We start from the raw sequence: 20,256 nt of genomic DNA on the forward strand, positions 1-20,256 counted from the left end.
GGGGGTGTAGTAGTGTGTGCAAAGGTCTGATCTGGATTAGTCCAGCTGCTGAATCAGAGGGAATGTAGGTCAAACTCAGCTGGACTCATTCCTGCACAAAACCAACATACTGTAATACTGTACAGTGTCTCCTTATTCTTCACACACAAACACAATCCAAAATTTAGTGTTGCCCTGTATCATTCTAGAGTGGTATTCTATAATGGCAGACTTTATTCCCGGGGAAGTTTTAGACAGTTAATATTGGTTGTTCTCGGGAGCAGCTCTAAAGAGGTGTTCATAAGATTGACAATCCATAACCTGCTATTTCTTATCTAACCTGCAATTTCTTATCAAATCATAAAAATTCCAAGGGCAAATTTCACTTAGCGGTAGCTGTTTTGTTATATAAACTTTACTCGCATAAATGCTGATATATATACTACAGTAGATAGGAATGATATCTGACATCTAGAACATACTTTCCTATTTGTTCACAATTATAGGGATTTCCCCCTCACAATTATATATTTCTAGATAGCCAAATATTTTACAGATGAGTAGTGAAAAATCGTTAAAAAAATTCTGGACATTTCCATGATTTTTAAACAATTCCTTTCCCAGGTTTAGATTAGAAGTCAGAATTTTCTAATATTCCTAGGTTTCCATGATCATAGGAAAAATATTTTAGAAAAAAAAAAGTCTGATCACACAAACACACTCAAATAGCTTTATGTGTTTCCCATGTGACCTTTGACATTCAATATAAGGATAAGGATAAAAATAACTGACATTACCATGTGAGTCTAAATTTTAAACACAACAACATGTCTATAGAACTAAGCAATAAAACACAAGAGTTAGTTAATTCAGAGGTCCCATTTCAAAACCAGTCAATCCATCTTACCTTTATGATGTCAGATGTGAGAGTCTTTCTCTTTCCCAGCATGCAGTGGCATTGCTCCCAGTCCTCCTGCAGGGCTGCCAGGTCTGTCTGCAGCTGCATCTGCGTCTTCGGGTCACTCACTGAGAACAGCTGCCTGCCTACCTCCATCACACACAGATACGCAGAGACTGACCTTTGAAACAACAGCTCTGTTCGCTTTACAGGGACAGAGAGAGAAAGAAAGAGAGGAGGGAGAGAGTAAAGGGTACAAACAAAAAAGAGAGAGGGAGAAATGGTGAAAAAAAAAACTTTTGTCACTAACAACTGCAAGCGAAGGTGACAATATGAATAAATCTCATTATAAAATATATTAAAATAGAAAACTGTTATTTTAAATTATAATAATATTTTACAATATTTGCCTTAAAGTATTTTTTTAACAAATAAATCCAGCCTTGGTGAGAATAAAAGACTCCAAAATTTAACAGTAGAGTATATACTGTAGAGTACTGTGACTTATACAATATCTTCATCATTGATGATAATGATACTTGAAAATCATCTCGTTACCTTCAGATCTTCCAGCAAGAGACGCAACTGCAGGACACTACAGTGTGTGGGACCGGCAGGCGACAAGATTGTGTGTGTGAGTGTGAGGAGTTTGTGGAGTTTCTGCATTGTGTGTGTATAAAGGTGCCAGTGCTGTATGAGCCCTTCCACTAGAGCACGCCGTTGAGCCGCTCTCTGCACCGCTCCCTGCCAGTGCTCTCTCAGCTGTGCCAGTTTTAACAGGAAGTCACTCCTGAGGGCACAGGCAAAGTGGTTAGTAAAACTACAAATCTCATTTTGAATTTTTAAATATAAAACTTCCAGGTATCAACTTAATATTTATAAAAGTAGGTCATTTTTTTCACGACAAAGTGATAAAATACTATATTACACTACGGTTCAAAAATATGGGGTCAGTAAGAATTTTTTTTTTTTTTTGATACTCATTAATGCTGCATTTATTTGATCAAAAATACAGAAAAAAAACAGTAATATTGGGAAATATTATTATAATTTTAAACAACTCTTTTCTGTTTTAATATGTTTTAAAATGTAATTTATTCCTTTGATGGCAAAGCTGTATTTTCAGCATCATTACTCCAGTCTTCAGTGTCACATGATCCTTCAGAAATAATTCTAATATGCTGATTTGGTGCTCAAGAAAAATTTCTTACTGTAATCAACATTGAAAACTGTTGTGCTGCTTAATATATTTTTGTGGAAACCATGACACATCTTTTTCAGGATTCTTTGAATGAATAGAATGCTCAAAAGAATATTTATTTAATTAAAAAAAATATATATAAACATCTTTACTGTCACTTTTGAGCAATTTAATGCATCCTTGCTGAATTAAAGTTCTGATTTCTTAAAAAAAAAAAACTTACTGACCCAACTTCTGAATCATATTGTATGTCACAAGCAACTATACAAAATCATATTAAATTCAAAACAGAGATAAAAAAAAACAAGTTGAGAATCATCACCTGTCCTCCACATCTCCCTTCTGCAACAAGACGAGAGATTCACTGATCACAGAGTGAAGGATCTGATGGCCTAAAGACAACTCAGCCTGAAAACACTAGAAGAGAAACAGATAAAAAGATAGATTTTTTTGGGGGGGCGGATCTATATATGTGTTGCATTTGTGGGTGTGTCGACTGTTGTACCTGGTGTGTTCGTTGTTGTTCTCTTAGTTCAGGGTAAGTTGATGCAATTTCTACAGCCAAACTGTCCTCCATGCGCTGTAGGAAAGCCAGCCAGCTCTCACATCTCTGCTCAAAGCTCTGCTGCTGGAGAGAGGCTGCCTGCAACTCACTAAACACACACAATATACAGGTGCTTCTCAATAAATTAGAATGTCGTGGAAAAGTTCATTTATTTTAGTTATTCAACTCAAATTGTGAAACTTGTGTATTAAATAAATTCAATGCACACAGACTGAAGTAGTTTAAGTCTTTGGTACACATGTACCTGTACACATACACATGTAATATGCTGAGGACTGAATCATATGTTAGTGTCTTTCTCAGGTGATCTGATCATAAGTGCCAGTAACCTGCATTTCTCCTGAGCATGTGCGGAGGCCTGTGCCCACTTCCTGTTGAGGTGCTGCAGCCTCTGTGTCATGGGGTCACTGAGGGTCAGCCTGTAGCTGAGAGTGTTTAGTAGATCCAGATCAGGAGAGAGAGAACTGACCTCCATCAGACCCGACTGTAGACAAGGAAATAAAGAAACCATTAATACGGGACATCTCTTCAATAAAATGATGTGAATGAGTTATGCATGTGTATGTTTTTTTATATATATATTACCTGAGATATATCTGTGAGTTCACTGTCCATCCTTTGCTTGCTTTCCCACTGCTGTAATTGTGTTTCAAGGGACTGGAATGACCTTTCAAATTCTTGAAATTGCTCAAGATCCTCCTGAACAGACATATTTTGAATTGAGGAGTCAAAAATTATGTCATCATTTACTCACTTTTATGATGTTTGGACTTACAGACTACTATTATGATAATTGATGGTGCTATTATTGTGTTTTTTTTTGTCCTTTTTGAAACTTGACAGCACATGGACATATTATGGAGAAAAATAACAACAGATGAGTTTTTAATTGAAATGAGTAATACTTCAAACACTTCCATGCTTATTAAAGCACAGAGGCTAACGTGTGCAAGTCTTACCTGCATGTGTTCAATTCTTCCTTTCAGAGTTTGTTCTAACTGCAGGTAACCGCGTGTTAACAAACGACATTCTGATCTGATGAAAACTGCATCCCCATCATCCATCTGTTCAATCAGATCCTTAGACACTTCAAGCATTTCATTCACATCAGTCTGTAGAGTCTCTGAGCATTTCTGTAATACCTAAAAGAAGGAAATAAGACAATAACACAGTCTGTCACATATACTGTAATGCAGTCCAAAAGTCTTTTGTACTCTTTCTTAATACTTTTATTCATTCTTAATACTTTATATTATATTATATTATATTATATTATATTATATGATATGATATGATATGATATGATATGATATGATATGATATGATATGATATGATATGATATTATATTATATTATATTATATTATATTATATTATTGCGTTGTACTCACAGTCTTCAGCTCTGCGATGCTGTGTGTGAGTTGTTTATTGTCAGCAGGTGTTTTGGTATGCGTGTTGAGCTGCTCTTTGAGATGTTGGAGCTGCTCTGAGCAGGAGCATCTCACATCAGAGTATTTCTGCCACACCTTCAGAAGACTGTGTGACCTCTGCAAGGCCTCTGTGACCTTTTCCTTCACCTCTGACCACCTGTGGGTGGTGGGGTGATACAAAGTGTATAACCTTGAACATTTACATGCACATTCATATTGTTTTGCTGGTATGTGGGAAGTCTAACCTTGCTTTTTCTTTTTCTAGGTGCTCCAATAATATCTGGGTGGAGTCTGTACTAATTCCACCAGTAAGAATTACTGTTGTCTTGGTAAGATCCTCCCACTGGCTGTCAATCTCCTTTGTCTGTGCTTTTAAGACCTGCAAATAATAATTTGTGAATATAGAATACATCATAATAAGTATCTCTCTCAAGCCAAAGGTTTAATCTTAAGTTAACAAATTTGACAAATCCCCTCCCCAAAAAAATCATTCAAAGAAATCATTATCTAATGCAATCATATATGTTATCACATATTTAAATATAATGAAATAGTTCATACTGTGACCACACAGTTGTTGATTTACAGCACCTGTAGCTCATCAATGTTGTTCTGGATGGCAGAGAGGGAGGGCAGAGGGGCGTTACAGTACTCCAGTGATTGGAAGATCCTCATTGTGTTTACAATTGCCTGACTCCTCGCACCTTCAAACTGAGACCACACCTTACACAGCTCCTTCAACGTATTCCCAAGGACTATACTCTAGAAAATGAACATTTATTATTAAATTCCTAATTAAACGCACTCAAAAAATGTTTATAAATATTTGACGGTTTTGTTTCAACTCCATACCTGTTGAGAGAGGTCAGTCAAAAATTGTGAAAGATTGTGAACTTTTGAGAGGAAGTCTTTATCCCTGTCTTCTTCATCAGTGGTAAGTGTCCTCTTCCCCAGCTCAGCAAGTTCTGAGAATTTGGACTTCAACTTTTCCCCCAGCTCCTGAGAATGAAAGAAAGACAAGTAAACTTCCTCAAAAATGTAATATAAATAAATTCAAATAAAAACTGAAAAGCTTTTGAAAGTTTTAAAGGTATGTGAGCATCAACATGATCAGTTACCACAATCAGAAAACATCAGCGACTCACTTCACAATCCTTCAGGCTCCTCTCAGCAAATGAGCGACTGATGGGTCTTTCAGCCAGTCGCATCCATTGTTTTTGACCTTTGACCCAGCGCTGCAGGATTTGTAGTTTATTATCTCGCTCTGCACATATCCTCACCTGATCTTCAGCATGTTGGATCTGAGAAACACAGTACACACTATGTTAATCTGTATTGGTTTCTGGAATAATAATAAATAATAATAATAATAAACTCACCTGTGTGTTCAGGTGAGCCTGTAGAGTTTTCCATCGCAGAATAATGTTACCCAGGTTTTCAGCAAATGCAGTGTGTTTGTACCTGCTGGTGTGAGAGTCAAAACTGACCTGCTTCAGCTCACACTGATGAAGAAAGTCAACAGACATCTGCTGACATGCCATCTCTCTCTTCATCCCCTAGACAGAAAGAGAATAAGAGACAGGTAAGACCAAATGAAAGTTGATGAAAGTTAAAACTACTTCACTACATCAGTAAATTCAATAAAAATGTGCTCTGTCAAAAAAAAGTGTTAGAGAGATTTATTATACAGAGAAAAGGAAAAGTAAGAGTGAAATAGTGAGAGAAAAGGCTAATTACTCTTGTTTAATGTACCTTCTATAATTTTTATATATATATATATATATATATATATAAATTTGTTATTTTTTAAAAGAAAAATTATAATCTGTTATTTTGCACTGATGTTTAATTTTGGATCAAATAAAATCCAAATCGAAGATAATTATTTATTTGCTAATTATAATTTTTTATTGATAGAGAGATTAAAGGGATACGCCACCCATGTCGTTCCAAACCCGTAAAAGCTCTGTTCATCTTTGGAACACAATTTAAAATATTTTGGATGAAAACCTGGAGGCTTGAGACTGTCCCATAGACTGCCAAGTAAATAACAGTGTCAAGGTCCATAAAAGTTATGAACGTCGTCGTCAGAATACCAGAATATGCCATCAGATATGCAATCTGGGTTATATAAAGCGATAGGAACACATTTTGTAAGCGAAGAAAACAAAAATAATGACTTTATTTAATAATTCCTTTGTCAACGGTCTCCTCTGTGTCTCTCCATATCACCGTATCCTTGTGGTGCGGATGATACAGAAGAGCATACGCAACATACAGTGATATGGAGAGACCTAGATTGCACGTCTGATGGCAGATGCAATATTCTGACAACGACTTTCATACCTTTTATGGACGAACAGAGCTTTTACGGGTTTGGAACGACATGGGGGTAAGTGATTAATGACAAAATTTTCATTTTGGGGTGGAGTATCCCTTTAAATGTGAGCAAGGTACCTGATATGTTCTGAGCCTGTGTGTGAACACTGCAGCAGTACAGGTGCTGTGATCCTCTCGTTCAGCCGCCTGTAACCTGCTCTCAGCACTTGTAATCCAGCCACAAACATGAGCCAGCAGTCCTTCAGGAGATAGGCTCTCCACCACACTCTGAGAGAGAGAAAGAGAACAGAGAATGGGAATAAAGACAGATGAAAGTAACAGACAGAGGTGGAGAAAATAGAGAAGAAAGAAAACAGTAGAGCCGCGTTAGGGGTGACATATAATCAAAGAAGAAAAAGGGGAAGAGAACAAGAAAGAGAGACCAGATAATGGATAGTAAAAAGGACAGACTCTATTACTCAAAGATTTCATCAACTTCTGAGTAATACAGGAAATCATGCCTGGATGGCTGCCTGACTGACCTCCATGATATCTTTTTATACATGATGTTCTCCCTCAGAGAGACAAAGCTCCAAACTGAAGAACTTGAAACTGACAGGTCTTTCTATCCAACCATACAGGGAACTGTTAGTAATGATGCAGTAAAACGTACCTGATGCAGTCCCTGTTGGACAGCAGGAATGAGTGTCTGTATCTCCACCCAGTCTTGTTCCACTTGAGACAGCTGGGAGTGCAGAGTCAGGAGAACTGGGGACAGAAGCATCTCTTGTTTTACAGATAACTCAAATGCAGATGCGGTTGGTTCCTCAAAGACAGCACCTTCATTTATGATGTTTGCATCTGATCCTTCTGTTATAGAAAGGGTTTCTTCTGAGGATATGTTTTGAATAGAAGAAACATTGGTTTCTGAAGGAAGGGTGGTATCTACAGATGTGCAGTTGCTAGTTTCACTTGGCTGCAGGCCTTCAGAGGTTGTTGTATTTCCAGAGGGAGTGGACGTTCTTGGAGCACTGGTGGTTCTGCTGATCTTCTGTGTCTCTCTTTCACTGAGCAACAGGATCAAAGATCCAGAACTGATCACTGATGCCTTTAGGGCCGATTTCACCTCTAGCTCCTTCACAAACTCCTGCGTCAAAAACATCACAGTTTAAAAAATGTCCTAATATAACCAGTGTTGTCACCTATTAAAAATTATTTTCATTCATTGTTATAAAAATGTATTTAACACACATAAAGGAAGGTTGAATCTAGTTCCTGTAAATAGTCATCAAATTTTTTAATGTTCAAAAAAGTCTAAACTAGAAATTAATGATTAGAATCACTGGTTGACTGACTGTGAAGTGCTTAAAATTGGAAAGGGTGTCCGCTTCCGGTTCGGCTGTGGTCATGTGATCTCTCCATGTATGCAGGCGTTGTCTGGCTCGTCCCATCCACTCATTCAGAGCCTCTGAATCGCTTTGGTACCTGGAAAAAAGTGTAGTTGAAATTCTTTATATTTTTCCTCTGTGTAAATTTGAATGGCAAGAATGGCAAGAATTCTTTCAGAGTGAAAACTCTGGCTTGATTAATTTTACCCACATCATTCATTTTTACCTGTTCCAAAACTTCTTAAGATGGAGGGTGGAGTGGAGTCCTTGCTCCACCTTCCTCTGAAGTGCAGCCAATCGCTGCTCAAGACTTGCTGTAGACATACCCAATATATATATAGGAAAACCTATTTCACTATTAGAAATCTGCTGCTGCTGTCTGCAGCCCTCATCCAGAACCAGACTGATCCGAGCTCTGTTCTGCTCCAGAACTGCCAGCACACTCTGTCACAGACAACAAGTGGAGTTCAGGGATCTTCAAATATTGCTGCATTCTTATTTAAAGTTATATTCACCATATATAAGTTTAAACCATTACATGATAAACAGATATATTCTCGCTAAGCTGCTCCTCAGTTTGGTCCTGCAGAGGTGTTACTGGAACTTGAGTCTCTAGCCTCTGCAGAAGTGTTTCTAACCAGGAATGATCTTCATCCCATTGAGTGCAAACCTGAAATGCATCAAAATCCTTATCAAAGGCAGAGGAGTATTAACTAGAAATATAATAAAAGCTGCTGTTGGACATTCAGTCTACCAGTTATTTTATTCATGCACCCATCAATCCCATTTGTTTGTTCTTTTATTTATCCATCAATCTCTTTTCCATTCTTGAATCTTCTTGGTTGATGCAGCTTTCCATACAGAAAAAGTGTAATAAGTGTCATTCCACATGATTTCCTGATTTCCTCACTCTCGTACCTGCAGTGCTGAGTGCAGCACTGTGCCGACAGCCTGAGCCTGCTGCAGGACACTGGATACTTCACTTTCCACCTCAGACACTTCAGTCTTCCAGCCAGAGGCGGCGCTGTCTGGCATCCGCACACTCAGTTGCTGCAATCTCCTCAGGTGGGCACCCAGAGACAGGAAAAACACCTGCAGATTTAGGGAATTAGGGAGGTGAATGAGAGATTGCAGGACCTGTAATGGTGCTATGTTGTGCATGATTTATGTGTGATATACAGTAATGTGTGTTTTTTATTTTATGTATTTGTGTAGCTGATTTACTTAAGGGCTTTATGTGTGTGTATTCAGTTAGGGTGTTTGAAGGTGTGTGATATGTTTACCGTGTGTGTGTTGAGGTGTGTCTGTAGTTGTGCTGGATTCCTGAGCTCCAGGTGAGAGGTGCAGGTGAGTTTCTCTCTTCCAATAGTCAGGAGCATCTGCAGACCCTTCAGTATTTTTCCACTCATCTTCTGCTCATCTAGACTCCACTGCACAACTCCACAGCGCTGCTCTAGATCACTCCAAACACTGTCCAATACTGCCTACAGAGAGTGTATTTTATAATTTATGGCAGCCATTACTCCAGTCTTCAGTGTCACATGATCCTTCAGAAATCATTCTCATATGCTGGTGCTCAAGAAACATTTCTTATAATTATCAAGTGTTCCACTTAAAATTTTGTAATGGCACTAATAAATGGCACTTTTGATCAATTTACATTTTTTAAGGAACATTTTTGAAACAGTCTTAAAATTCTCTATATTTTAAATGCAATTGTCACAACTGTTTTCTGGAACATCAGAACTCTATTGCATGTCTGCAAAATGTAGTAACTCACCCAAAACATTTAATTCATGCTTCAAAACCTAGTTAGTGTTATTATTATTATTATATATGTTTTTTTCAGGATTAGAATCAGAATGAGCTTTATTCAGCAAGTGTGTTCAAACACACAAGGAAATTGTTTTTTTTTTTTGCAATTTCATTTAATATATGTTATATGCAAATTTAACATTTTCTACTTTTCTGATGACATACTGCTTTCTATACTATACAAGAATGTCAGTTATATCTGACACTGAGCACTTCGAATTTTAGATACAAATTTCAACAGTAGGTAAAAAATGTATTGGGAAAAGTCAATACTGTAGTACACAAAAAGAAAATGATTTTTTATTTATACAGTACATAAATTTTTGTGGATATGTGTTACCTGTAAACTGAAAATTCATTCAATGCATATTCAACACTTCCCCTAACACCACCACACATTCTTACAAATATTTCTATTGCTCTTCCACAACAAGCAACTGTGAATTTTCAGTTTACATGTAACACATTTCTACGGATAAATGTACTGTACTAATATACAAGGCAGCCTTTTTTGATCATATTTACCAAGGGGGCCAATATTTTTGGCCTCGACTTTAAATGTATTTATATAGTACTGCTGTTGTGACCTTCCTCCTTGTTCAAAAATGGTAGTGATTGTGCTGGGCAAACTCCATATACTGTATATGCTGTCTAACTTGATTGATTGTCAAGATTGTGATCCCTATTTCATTACAATGGCAAGTATGGTTGCAAAGGGGTGGACATGTTCTGTTAAATTTCTATAAACTTTCCAAAAGTTTAGCAATATTTACATAATTATTCCAAAATATTCCAAAAAATCCTGGAAAGTTTCCAAAAATTCTGGAAATTTCCTGTAATTTTGTGCCGCTTTGGAACCCTAATGGCAAGCTATTTGCCAACTTAGCAGACATTACAACCATTCCAAATCAGATATTTATGGAATATAAACACGTCTGACAGATTTTGATAACTGAATGGATCATTTATGCATTTGATGGCTCACACAATGAATGTTTTGTAGTTGTAAAGAGTTTGACAATTTCATTGAGAATAAACTCAATCAGTTTTGATCAACAGGCCATATGTATTAGTTATTGTGCAAACTGTAGACAATCGTAGTTACTCATTTGCACACATGTGCCAAAACATATGCAACTTGCCTAAATCAATAAAAAAATTAAATCTGATGTGAACAAGAAACTAATTGTTCCGACATCTGAATTTTTTGTTTTGAGAAAAAAAATTTTTTTTTGCCAGAGCAATTGAGAAAAACTGTAATGTGTCCTTGCTGAATAGGGACAAAAAACTTTTGAAAGGTACTGTATATATTTCATTATATTGTGTAAATATATTGTTTGTATTGTAACATGTTAATTATACTAATAAATAATAAGTTTGTAATAATTTTTAAAAACTACACTTACAGTTTTTGCTTTACATAACATTGACATTTTCGTCAGTAATTCTATTTCAATTCTACTTAAGTCATCTACTTTCAATTTGGATTTCAATTTCAATTGTGTCTCATGCTGGCTACCAGTTACTGGAATTTGAAAGGCATTTTATTCTGAATGCTGCGCACCCATACCTCCAGTGTGCTGATCTGCTGTGTGAGGGACGAGGACTGATCTCGACTCTCTGTCTCTTCTCTAAGTTCTGCCAGCTCTCTCTCGTTCTGCTCCACTTCCTGTTTCCATCCAGTGATGGCCCCCATGGAATCACAGGTAGAGAAAAAGTCAAAATCTCAGACTTCAAGCGCAATTAAGACCTAACAGGAAGAACATAACACATCTGCATTCCTGAAATGATGCTTGTTTAATCAAACGAGTGGATCAGAACTAATAAAAAAAACTAAATTACGACTGTCTCTGGTGCTAGAATTCCTGACTAACATTATGAGTTGTCTTCAGCAGAAAAATGTAAATGCTAAAAAATTGTAGAAACTTATAAAATGCATAAATGTACAATGAAGATATCAGCATTTTTTTCTTGCAGATATGTAGAAGAGTGTTACTTCTCCAGTAGTGTTTATTTTTCACACACTCATCCTGAGGTGTTACAGGCAGTGTTAATGACAGGCTCGTGTGCTTACCTGCAGCTGTGTGTGAAGGTCATGGTGGGATTCTCCGTTAGTTGTAAGGTGAAGGATTGACGTGTTAGTTAGTACTGAGTCATGCAGGTCTTTCACCCTCTTCTGAAGGTTTGACACACAAGGAAAATTACAATTTAAGTCACACTTTTACAAAAAAAGGTCAAGAATACAAAAAAGATTAAAATACGAGTAGACCTTAAATACTTCTAGCTCATCTTAAATGCAGAGATAGAATTATGGGATTAAACATGAGACTGAAAAGAACATTATGTCCGACATTATGATGACACAAGATTTTTCATAACAAACAAGTGTGAGTATTTGTGACAGTTATGAAGGCGAGATATCCGAAGGTTTGTGGTGTTAAAACTTGAAAAAAATGTAACTGCTGACACATAACACTGTAAACACATAAACATCAACTTTCTGAACCATTTAACGTGTCTAGTAACTTAAACTGCAGGAGAATTTTTAAGTGACTGTTGGTAATAAGCAGATAAAAGTCTGACCTGCAGCTGAGTCGTGTGTTTTATTCGTTCCTGTAGCTGCTCCTGTTTATCATCAAGAGTTTTTTGAATGTCACATACACGCTGAATCAGCAGGTCAAAACAAGTGGAGGTCTCTGATATCGCTGAACCCGAACCTAACAGCTTTATGACCTCTGACCCCTGGGAGGTCAATATGGCACCCAAGGAGGTCAGCTCTGCAGATAAACCCTATAAATCAGAGTAGAAATGAGGACTAATGGATAAATGGAGGGACAGAGAGATGGTCTGATGGATTGATGGACAGACAGACAGACAGACTAATGACCTGTAGCTGTTGTAGTTGGTTTGGTATGTCAGTGTTTGAGGTCGCTGGTTGATACATGAGAGTCTGTGTGAGAGAGCTGAGACTGAGATCCACTCCACTCAACACCTCAAACAGACCTTCATCCAGAGACTGATGATCCTGCACACAGACACACAGACAGATCAGTTCAATATAATTCTGTTATATCTGGGTTGGACAATATTGAGCGTCTGTACTCTGATCTTGTTCTTGTTTCTATCTGTTTAAAGTGTTATAAACAGTAACCCTGTGTGGTATGTGTGTTTGTTATTGACACCTGAGTATCTGCTGACTTGTGCAGTTCTTTAAGCTGTGAGATGTTGGATTGAATCTCCTGCAGACAGAGAGAAACAGCAGCTCCACTCCACAAACAGACAGATGGAGCGAGGATCTGTTCACACGCACAAATATGTTAGATTGCTGAAATATCACCATGCTTAAAATAACTAACACAGTAAATTAACTACACATTAAAAACTACAGGAAGAAATTTCAAATAAATATTCGGAAAAAAATTCTGGAGTGTTCAGACCTCAGATGGATCCTGATCTTTATCTCCATCTTGACCTTGCTCGGTCTCTGCTGTCTTGACCAATCTGCTGCAGAGGTGTGTCCACTTCCGGTGGACTGATAACTCTACTTCCTGTCTCTTGTCTTCATTCTCATTTGCTGGCGAGGGCCTGCAGACAATCAGGGAGGGTTATATGGTTACAAAGTGTAGGCATAAATTTGTACAAATAAGGGTGTGTATTTAGATACCCTGCATGTTCGTCTGCACTCTGGCTGTGTGCTCGAGCTCTGCTGCCTTGAACTGCGATAGCTTTAGTTAGATCCCTTTGTTCATTCAAACCATGCTCCAGTTCCAAACAGAGAAAAAAAGATTGTGAGAGAGCAATGATAATGATGGACCAATATGACATGTTATAGTCTTAGAAGCATTAGAATAGGTTAAAAATCAGTAGTGTTTTGTAGTTTAGGCCATAATATTCCAGCAGAAGTGTATGAAAACATAGCTGTCGTGGAGTTACATACTACCTTTATAATATCCTCTTTTTTTTTTTTTTTTTTTTGCTAATTAAAAACCAAGTACATTTAATTTTAATTTAATTTAATTTAATTTAATTTAATTTAATTTAATTTAATTTAATTTAATTTAATTTAATTTAATTTAATTTAATTTAATTTAATTTAATTTAATTTTAACTTGAAATGTGAAATCAAAAATATACACTACTTCAAAAGTTTGGGGTTCAGTAGGACTTCTTTTAAAAGAAATGAATACTTTTATTCAGCAAAGATGCATTAAACAGATCAAAAGTGTTAGTATATTGTTACAAAAGATTTCTATTTCAAATAAATACTGCTCTTTTGTACTTTCTATTTATCAAAGAATCCTAAATGTATAATGGTTTCCTCAAAATATTAAGCAGACCTTTTATAATAATAAATGAGTTATTGGGCACCAAATCAGCATATTAGAATGATTTCACATGTGACACTGAAGACTGGAGTAATGGCTGCTGAAAATTCAGCTTTGCCATCAAAAGAATAAATTAAATTTTAAAACATATTAAAATAATAATAAAAAAGTATTTTAAATTATACAAATATTTCACAAAATTACAGTTTTAGCTGAATTTTACTGTATTTTTGATCAAATACAAGCAGCCATTTAAAAAATCTTACCAATCACCCAGATTTAAATCTGCATTTATGGTAGGGTCAGTGGAAATATTGTTAGGGCAAGAAAAAAATCTAATCCCACTATAGGCTAGTAAAAAAAACTCATATTTTTAAGTGTGTGAATAAATGTGTGTTACCCTTTGTTGTTGAAGGCTGCTCTGTCTGAACAGTTTGGTTTTGGAAGAACTCAACATTTCTTGGACACTGCTGCTGTGTGTCAACCTGGCCTGCAGGGGCAGCTGACTCTCAACAAGCACCTGCAAACACAGAGAGAGAGAGAACATAACACCTCAGACGGTTCTGCTTTCACAGCTCAAATCCAGGCACTTTGTAGCCTCTCAATAGCAACACTTCTAGGTTTAATACCTCAGAATTGGCAAATGTGAAAATCAGCCGCAATTAGCATGCCAATGATCACTTTCTGTCATCACATACAATCTGTTCATTAAGTTCCTTTTTGGTTGGTACCAGACTAAATCCTGGTTGTATTAGTATACGTGTGTGTACCTGATCTTCTCCGTGTCTCTCTTGCAGCTGTAATTGGACCGTAATCAGTCTGTTCTTCAGCAGCTGGAGTTTGGTGTTGAGCGATTCAGCCTCATGTTGCTCCTGTTCCTTTAATCCACACACAGGAAGACTGGAGATCTTTTGTTCAATTTCCACCAGGATTGTCTAGAAGGATGCAAAAAATACATTTACAAGTCAGCACACTCAAACCAAATTCTTAATCACTCTAACACAACCAATACACTCATAATGACAAGTTGTTACAAAAAGCACCTATTAAGGCAGGTAATAGAGAAAATGCAATTAATCAAAAGTAATAAACACCATAAAGATCAGAGTCCACCATAGAGAATGAACTAGCAGGTCTGAGAGGCAGGTGACAGGTGTTTAATGCACCATTTGACACATTTTACACAACGCTTGTTCTTAGAAAAACAAAAATGAACAAAAATCTCATTAATAATCCAACACACAGACTTTAGATTGGGAATGATCAGTGTCTCATAGAGCACATAATTTGTCTTAACTTGATGATTCCTTGATGATAATAATTATCATAACTTCATTCAAAATTTCATTCAAATTCATTCAAAAGTTACAATTCTGTCATTATTTACTCACTCTCATGTCATTCAAAACCTCACAAAAAAATTTGTGAGAAAAAAAGTCACAATTACTTTTTACATTTTTTAAATCGCTTTGTTGGAAACAAACTTCCATAGGTTTTAAATAACATGAGGTTGAGAAAATGATCGCAAAACTGTAATTTTTGGGTGAACTATAGCTTTAAAAGGTTCTTGATCAGAACCAAATGTACGCAAATGATCAGATTTATTTCTCTACAGGCTGACTGATTCCTGCATATGATGGCTGTTGTGTTCGAGTGATAGCAATAAAACTGTGCTGGGACTCAGCTATATCTCTAAATCTTTGATGAAGGAGTTGGGTTACACACACACACACACACACACACACACACACACACACACACACACACACACACACACACACACACACACACACACACACACACACACACACAGACAAGTAAGTACAGTATACTGCATATCTGGTTCAACCACTTTAAAATGACGTCAAATATCTAACTATAAATAATAAATGGTGCACATCTGTTGCCCTTTCCTTGTGAGATACAAAGTAAATTTGCATGTCCAAAGTCTAGCATGACCGCACCTTTAGCCTGGTAGAAGCTAGCAAACCTTTTTAATATCACAGTAATATTAGCTCTTAACTGCATTACTGAGACACATGACCACCTCCAAACAGCACAACGAGATTGAAAGTTCAATGGCAAACTCAATAAATGAGAGGAGCATAAACATCTGTATACCTTTTAGTTTTTAAGACACACTGAAAAAGATTTGATAGGTTAAATTATTTTATTTAAAAGGAAAATATTGCATCAGTAATTGACAGATAAGAAAGATTTATGTCCAGCTATCTCTCTCCTCAAATAACTTTAATCTGAATGAAAGTGAGCACTCAATAACTGAAATATCTGCATAGAGAGTTTCCTTAAGAAAAGAGAAGTTGAAATTCATGATGCATTGACACGTTCATGCATCTGAAATAAAGTGCTGTGTGGGTATGCAGACATCCTCATGCATGTGTTTAAAAGAGAATAAAATAGGTTGAGAGAGAGAAAGGAAAGAAAGAAGCAGACAATGATATGTTTCTGATCGCTTCTTGTCTTTACACATCAATGTATTGTCATGAGCCGCAGGGTTTAATTTGGTTTTGTTTGTGTATGTTTTCTTGACTCTCAAAGCTGTGATCCCTATTCACTTCCATTATACTGTATGACTGACAAACTGCAACGGTTTGAGTTAAAAATCTTCATATGTGTTCTACTGAAGAAACAAAGTCACCGACATGCCCTGGGGGTAAGCAGATAAACATCACATTTTCATTTTTGGGTGAACCATCCCTTTAAGAGCAAAAGCAGTCATCCGTCATCAAATAAGACAATAAAATAAAATAATTATTTTGTTTCCATAGTCACTAAAACCAATCTAATCTTATCTAATTTGCTCCAGATATGTATTTTTTTTACACTACAACTATTATTCTAAACAAATAATACATTTTCAGTCTAACCAAAATTCTAATAGTTAAAATAAATTTTGAGAGTCTATTAATCATAAAAAATTACTCCATTGTGTTTAAATGTAGGCCTACATCATGAGATCTGAGTTTGTGACCTGTGATTACTGTCATCTGCAAAAACATTTTGATCTCCGAGCAGTGAAAGAGTTCACAGTTGTAAAACACTGCAGAACAAGACAGACAATGAAAGAGCAAGGCACCAAGAAAAAGTGAAAGACTTGATTATATAGGAGAGAACTGATTTCTACAGAAATTGATAATGAAGTCTTCTTAAGTTCTAAAGAACTGAACAGTTCTGCTTTTACAGACAGAAACATTAGAAGAAGATAGTATGATAGTGTCAGATTGGTCTATAATACTTATGGTAGTTTTAGAGGCAACTTTATTTTTTAACAGAAACAAATACATGAACAGGCTCAATGCATGACAGATCTCTGCTCTGAGCACTTCCTGTGCTGTTGAATCAGCTTTAGCAACAACAGTAGGCAGAGAATGTGTGTGTGTGTGTGTTTTGTCTTTTTTTTCCCCATGTCAATATGTCAGAATAGTTTTTAGTTAGAGTACTAAATTTTATTTTATTTTTTTGTAATTTTTATTTCAGTTTTAGTCATTTTAGTACATTAATTTAGTAAATGAATTTAGAGAAATGTTGCCTTGGTTGAAGTTTTTAAATATAGATTTTTTTATTTCAGTTAACTTTTATTTTTTTGTCAAATGGTTTTAGTTAACTATAATAACCTCAATATACATTTAGTCATGTGCAGAGATAAATCAAACATTAAAACATTTCCTTGACTTTTGAAATGCAGGTATATGTGTGTGTATAATCACCTGGCAGTGGTGAAGCTGTTGTTCAATACAGTGCTGCATGGCTGTGTCCTGTGCTTGCTGTCTCGACCCCTCTAGGCTGACCTGTGCTCTCTCCAGACATACCTCCAGCTGCTCGGCCCTCTCACGGCAGGCATGGAGCAGCCCATCACTGGACAACCGTCCACCTGAGCCCCCGGCTTCACTTACGGCCTGGACAATCATACACAACAGCAGCTCAGAGCCAGAACATGAAGAGAGAAAAGAAAATCATGATAATAGATGGATAATAGAAGGAGACAGGTGTACTGAGAGAGAGAGAGAGAGAGAGAGAGAGAGAGAGAGAGAGAGAGAAAGAGCACACCTGGTCTGGTTGAGTACAGCAGAAACAGTGAGTTCACAGCAGCACAAATACAAAAAACACACACTGGGTGTGTCCTCTGACCCAGAGACAGACTAATTTTCACACTCACTCGCACACTCTGTTTTCTTTCTCTCTCAGTTTCTGTCTCACACAGGTTTAACCCTTATGTTTGTTTCTCTGCCCCCTGGTGCAGTCTTTATCTCAATAAACTGTCTCAGCTTTCATACTAATCATTTGTCATGTAGCTTCCCTCTGTCTTTCTCTGTCTGTCCTTACTCCACCCACCTGCGGCTACAACTACTTCCTGGAATGTCGTCACTTTCGAGGGCAACTTGTGTGACAAGGAACACACTCACACACACATAAAGGAGGAACTATACTTTTGCCTTGAACTGACTCAAATAGCCTAAATTATTTTTTGTCCTTTATTCTATTCCATTACACTTTATTTCTTTCTAGCTTTAGATAAAAACCCTGCTTTTGTCCCTCTCAGATGTCACAGAATATCTTGTTAAACTTATTGGTATTACTGCAATTCATAGATTTTACTTCCATATATCAGAAAAATAGCCACATAGATTAGTAGGGACCTGATATAATAATTTAAGAACCAATCATTGGAAAAACCTATATTGATGGGCCGCAAACCTGAATATTGTTGGGAACGTTTCCCCTTCAGTGTCTTTGGTGGTTATGGCCCTGGGTCATATTTTATCAAACTCTTTTCTTTGTACTATGAAAACATACTTTCAGAAATCCAAAAATTCCTTCCCAGTCCACAGAGACCTAATATGCAAGATGACTACATTTTTGCTAACAGACAGACATATTTCAACACTCAACTGCGTGTATTTACATCAACAACGTCTTGTCTGTATTCATAGAGTAAACTAACAAGGAAGTAGGATTTCTACTGTAAATAACAGAAAGACTAATGATAATGATGTTTATTTTTTAACTTTAGCTCATTTCATATGCAAAGAGGGTATTTACATAGTAGTATTAAAGGCACAGCAGTAAAAAAGGGCCTGCTCAGTTGTAAAAATCAGAGAGCAAAACAATCATAAATAAACTAAATTAAGACTTTTGGATGAAAAAAAATTAACATAAGTGGACATTAGCAGAAAAATATGTAAATTGATCCCATTCAATATTTTCTGCATATGGGTGGATTCCTGACTTTGCGCAGTTTAACACACAGTAACCGTAATAATAATGTTAATAATATTAATTATAGTACGTCAAGCTGTTAATTATTAAATAATCATTAATGATTAATGAAGGATTCATTTTAGGGAATCACCTAGTTGCAAAGGTAAATTCCTGTTACTGTATCCAATCTTTGAGATCTCAGACTGCATGAATAGTACTGAATACGCTATTCTAGTGTAAGACAAAGAAAGAAAGAATTAATATCTCACTTGGGTGAGCAAAGATAAATGTGCAGATAAAATGCAACACACACACTCAGATTAATGTGAGTTGATGTTTCAAGTGTGAGTCAGTGGGGTGAGATTCACTATCAGCATCTGTGCTTACCAAAGATGCACTTGCAGCCTGTGGCTCTGTCCTCTCCAGGCAGGGTTTGACTGTGTGTGTGTCGTGTGTGCTTCTGCTGTCTGACCTATGGTCTTCTGCATTTGATGGAGTAGTGTGTGTCAGAGTGTGTAAATGTTTCTCTGGTGGTTTGTCCGATGGTGTGATTGTGGCGCTAAGGCTCTGAGGCGCAAAGGTGGTCTTCTCTAAGTGAGCCTGTTCACTGTATGTGAAATGTTTTTCTAAGGAATCACCCAGCCCTTCATCAGAGGTCATGACATTAGGTGAGGTCAGCATGTCCTCTGTTTCTGTGGGTGGGGCGTGTGGCTCTGAATGTTTCTTCGTGTCAAGTGTCATGTGTGTGAGTGTGACATTGGTGTGTGGCGTCTGTTCCCCCCTCCATGCACCCTGCTCCTGACACAGACAGAGAAAGAGAGAGACGAGCAATGTGAATTTTTGTTGGAATTTATTTTTTTCAGACTTGAAAGGAGCATGGTGGTAATCACACAGGAGGTATCAGAGGGAGAGATCAGGAGTACATGCACAAGTGTGTATAAGAGTCAGTGCGTTTACATGGCACAAGACAAAATACTAAACATAAATAAACCATATCCTGCTATTCTTCTAATATTCTTGAGAAGGAAAAGGCTTACTTTTAAAGAATGTGTCATGTAAACAAGCAATCATTCATGAAAAACAAATTTATCATAATACACATGCATTTAGACATAAC

At 36.7% G+C, this 20,256-nt stretch overlaps 1 protein-coding gene across 1 annotated transcript in view; it reads right to left on the reverse strand.

Annotated features, from left to right (window-relative positions):
• The window catches only part of LOC109063916, an 89,009-nt gene that overhangs the window by 18,421 nt on the left and 50,332 nt on the right, over positions 1-20,256 (reverse strand). Inside the window, 31 exon segments of the mRNA XM_042769340.1 lie at positions 887-1,081; positions 1,436-1,667; positions 2,401-2,495; positions 2,584-2,731; positions 2,973-3,127; positions 3,229-3,342; positions 3,603-3,785; positions 4,034-4,229; positions 4,318-4,451; positions 4,664-4,834; positions 4,925-5,071; positions 5,218-5,373; positions 5,452-5,628; positions 6,530-6,679; positions 7,065-7,538; positions 7,747-7,876; positions 8,006-8,223; positions 8,318-8,449; positions 8,698-8,871; positions 9,063-9,263; positions 11,165-11,284; positions 11,669-11,770; positions 12,178-12,384; positions 12,482-12,619; positions 12,777-12,890; positions 13,032-13,179; positions 13,259-13,362; positions 14,320-14,439; positions 14,690-14,854; positions 17,648-17,836; positions 19,527-19,937. Coding sequence (XP_042625274.1) covers positions 887-1,081; positions 1,436-1,667; positions 2,401-2,495; positions 2,584-2,731; positions 2,973-3,127; positions 3,229-3,342; positions 3,603-3,785; positions 4,034-4,229; positions 4,318-4,451; positions 4,664-4,834; positions 4,925-5,071; positions 5,218-5,373; positions 5,452-5,628; positions 6,530-6,679; positions 7,065-7,538; positions 7,747-7,876; positions 8,006-8,223; positions 8,318-8,449; positions 8,698-8,871; positions 9,063-9,263; positions 11,165-11,284; positions 11,669-11,770; positions 12,178-12,384; positions 12,482-12,619; positions 12,777-12,890; positions 13,032-13,179; positions 13,259-13,362; positions 14,320-14,439; positions 14,690-14,854; positions 17,648-17,836; positions 19,527-19,937 — 5,400 coding nt within the window.

This window comes from Cyprinus carpio, chromosome A13, assembly GCF_018340385.1.
Source record: "Cyprinus carpio isolate SPL01 chromosome A13, ASM1834038v1, whole genome shotgun sequence".
NCBI lineage: Eukaryota > Metazoa > Chordata > Actinopteri > Cypriniformes > Cyprinidae > Cyprinus > Cyprinus carpio.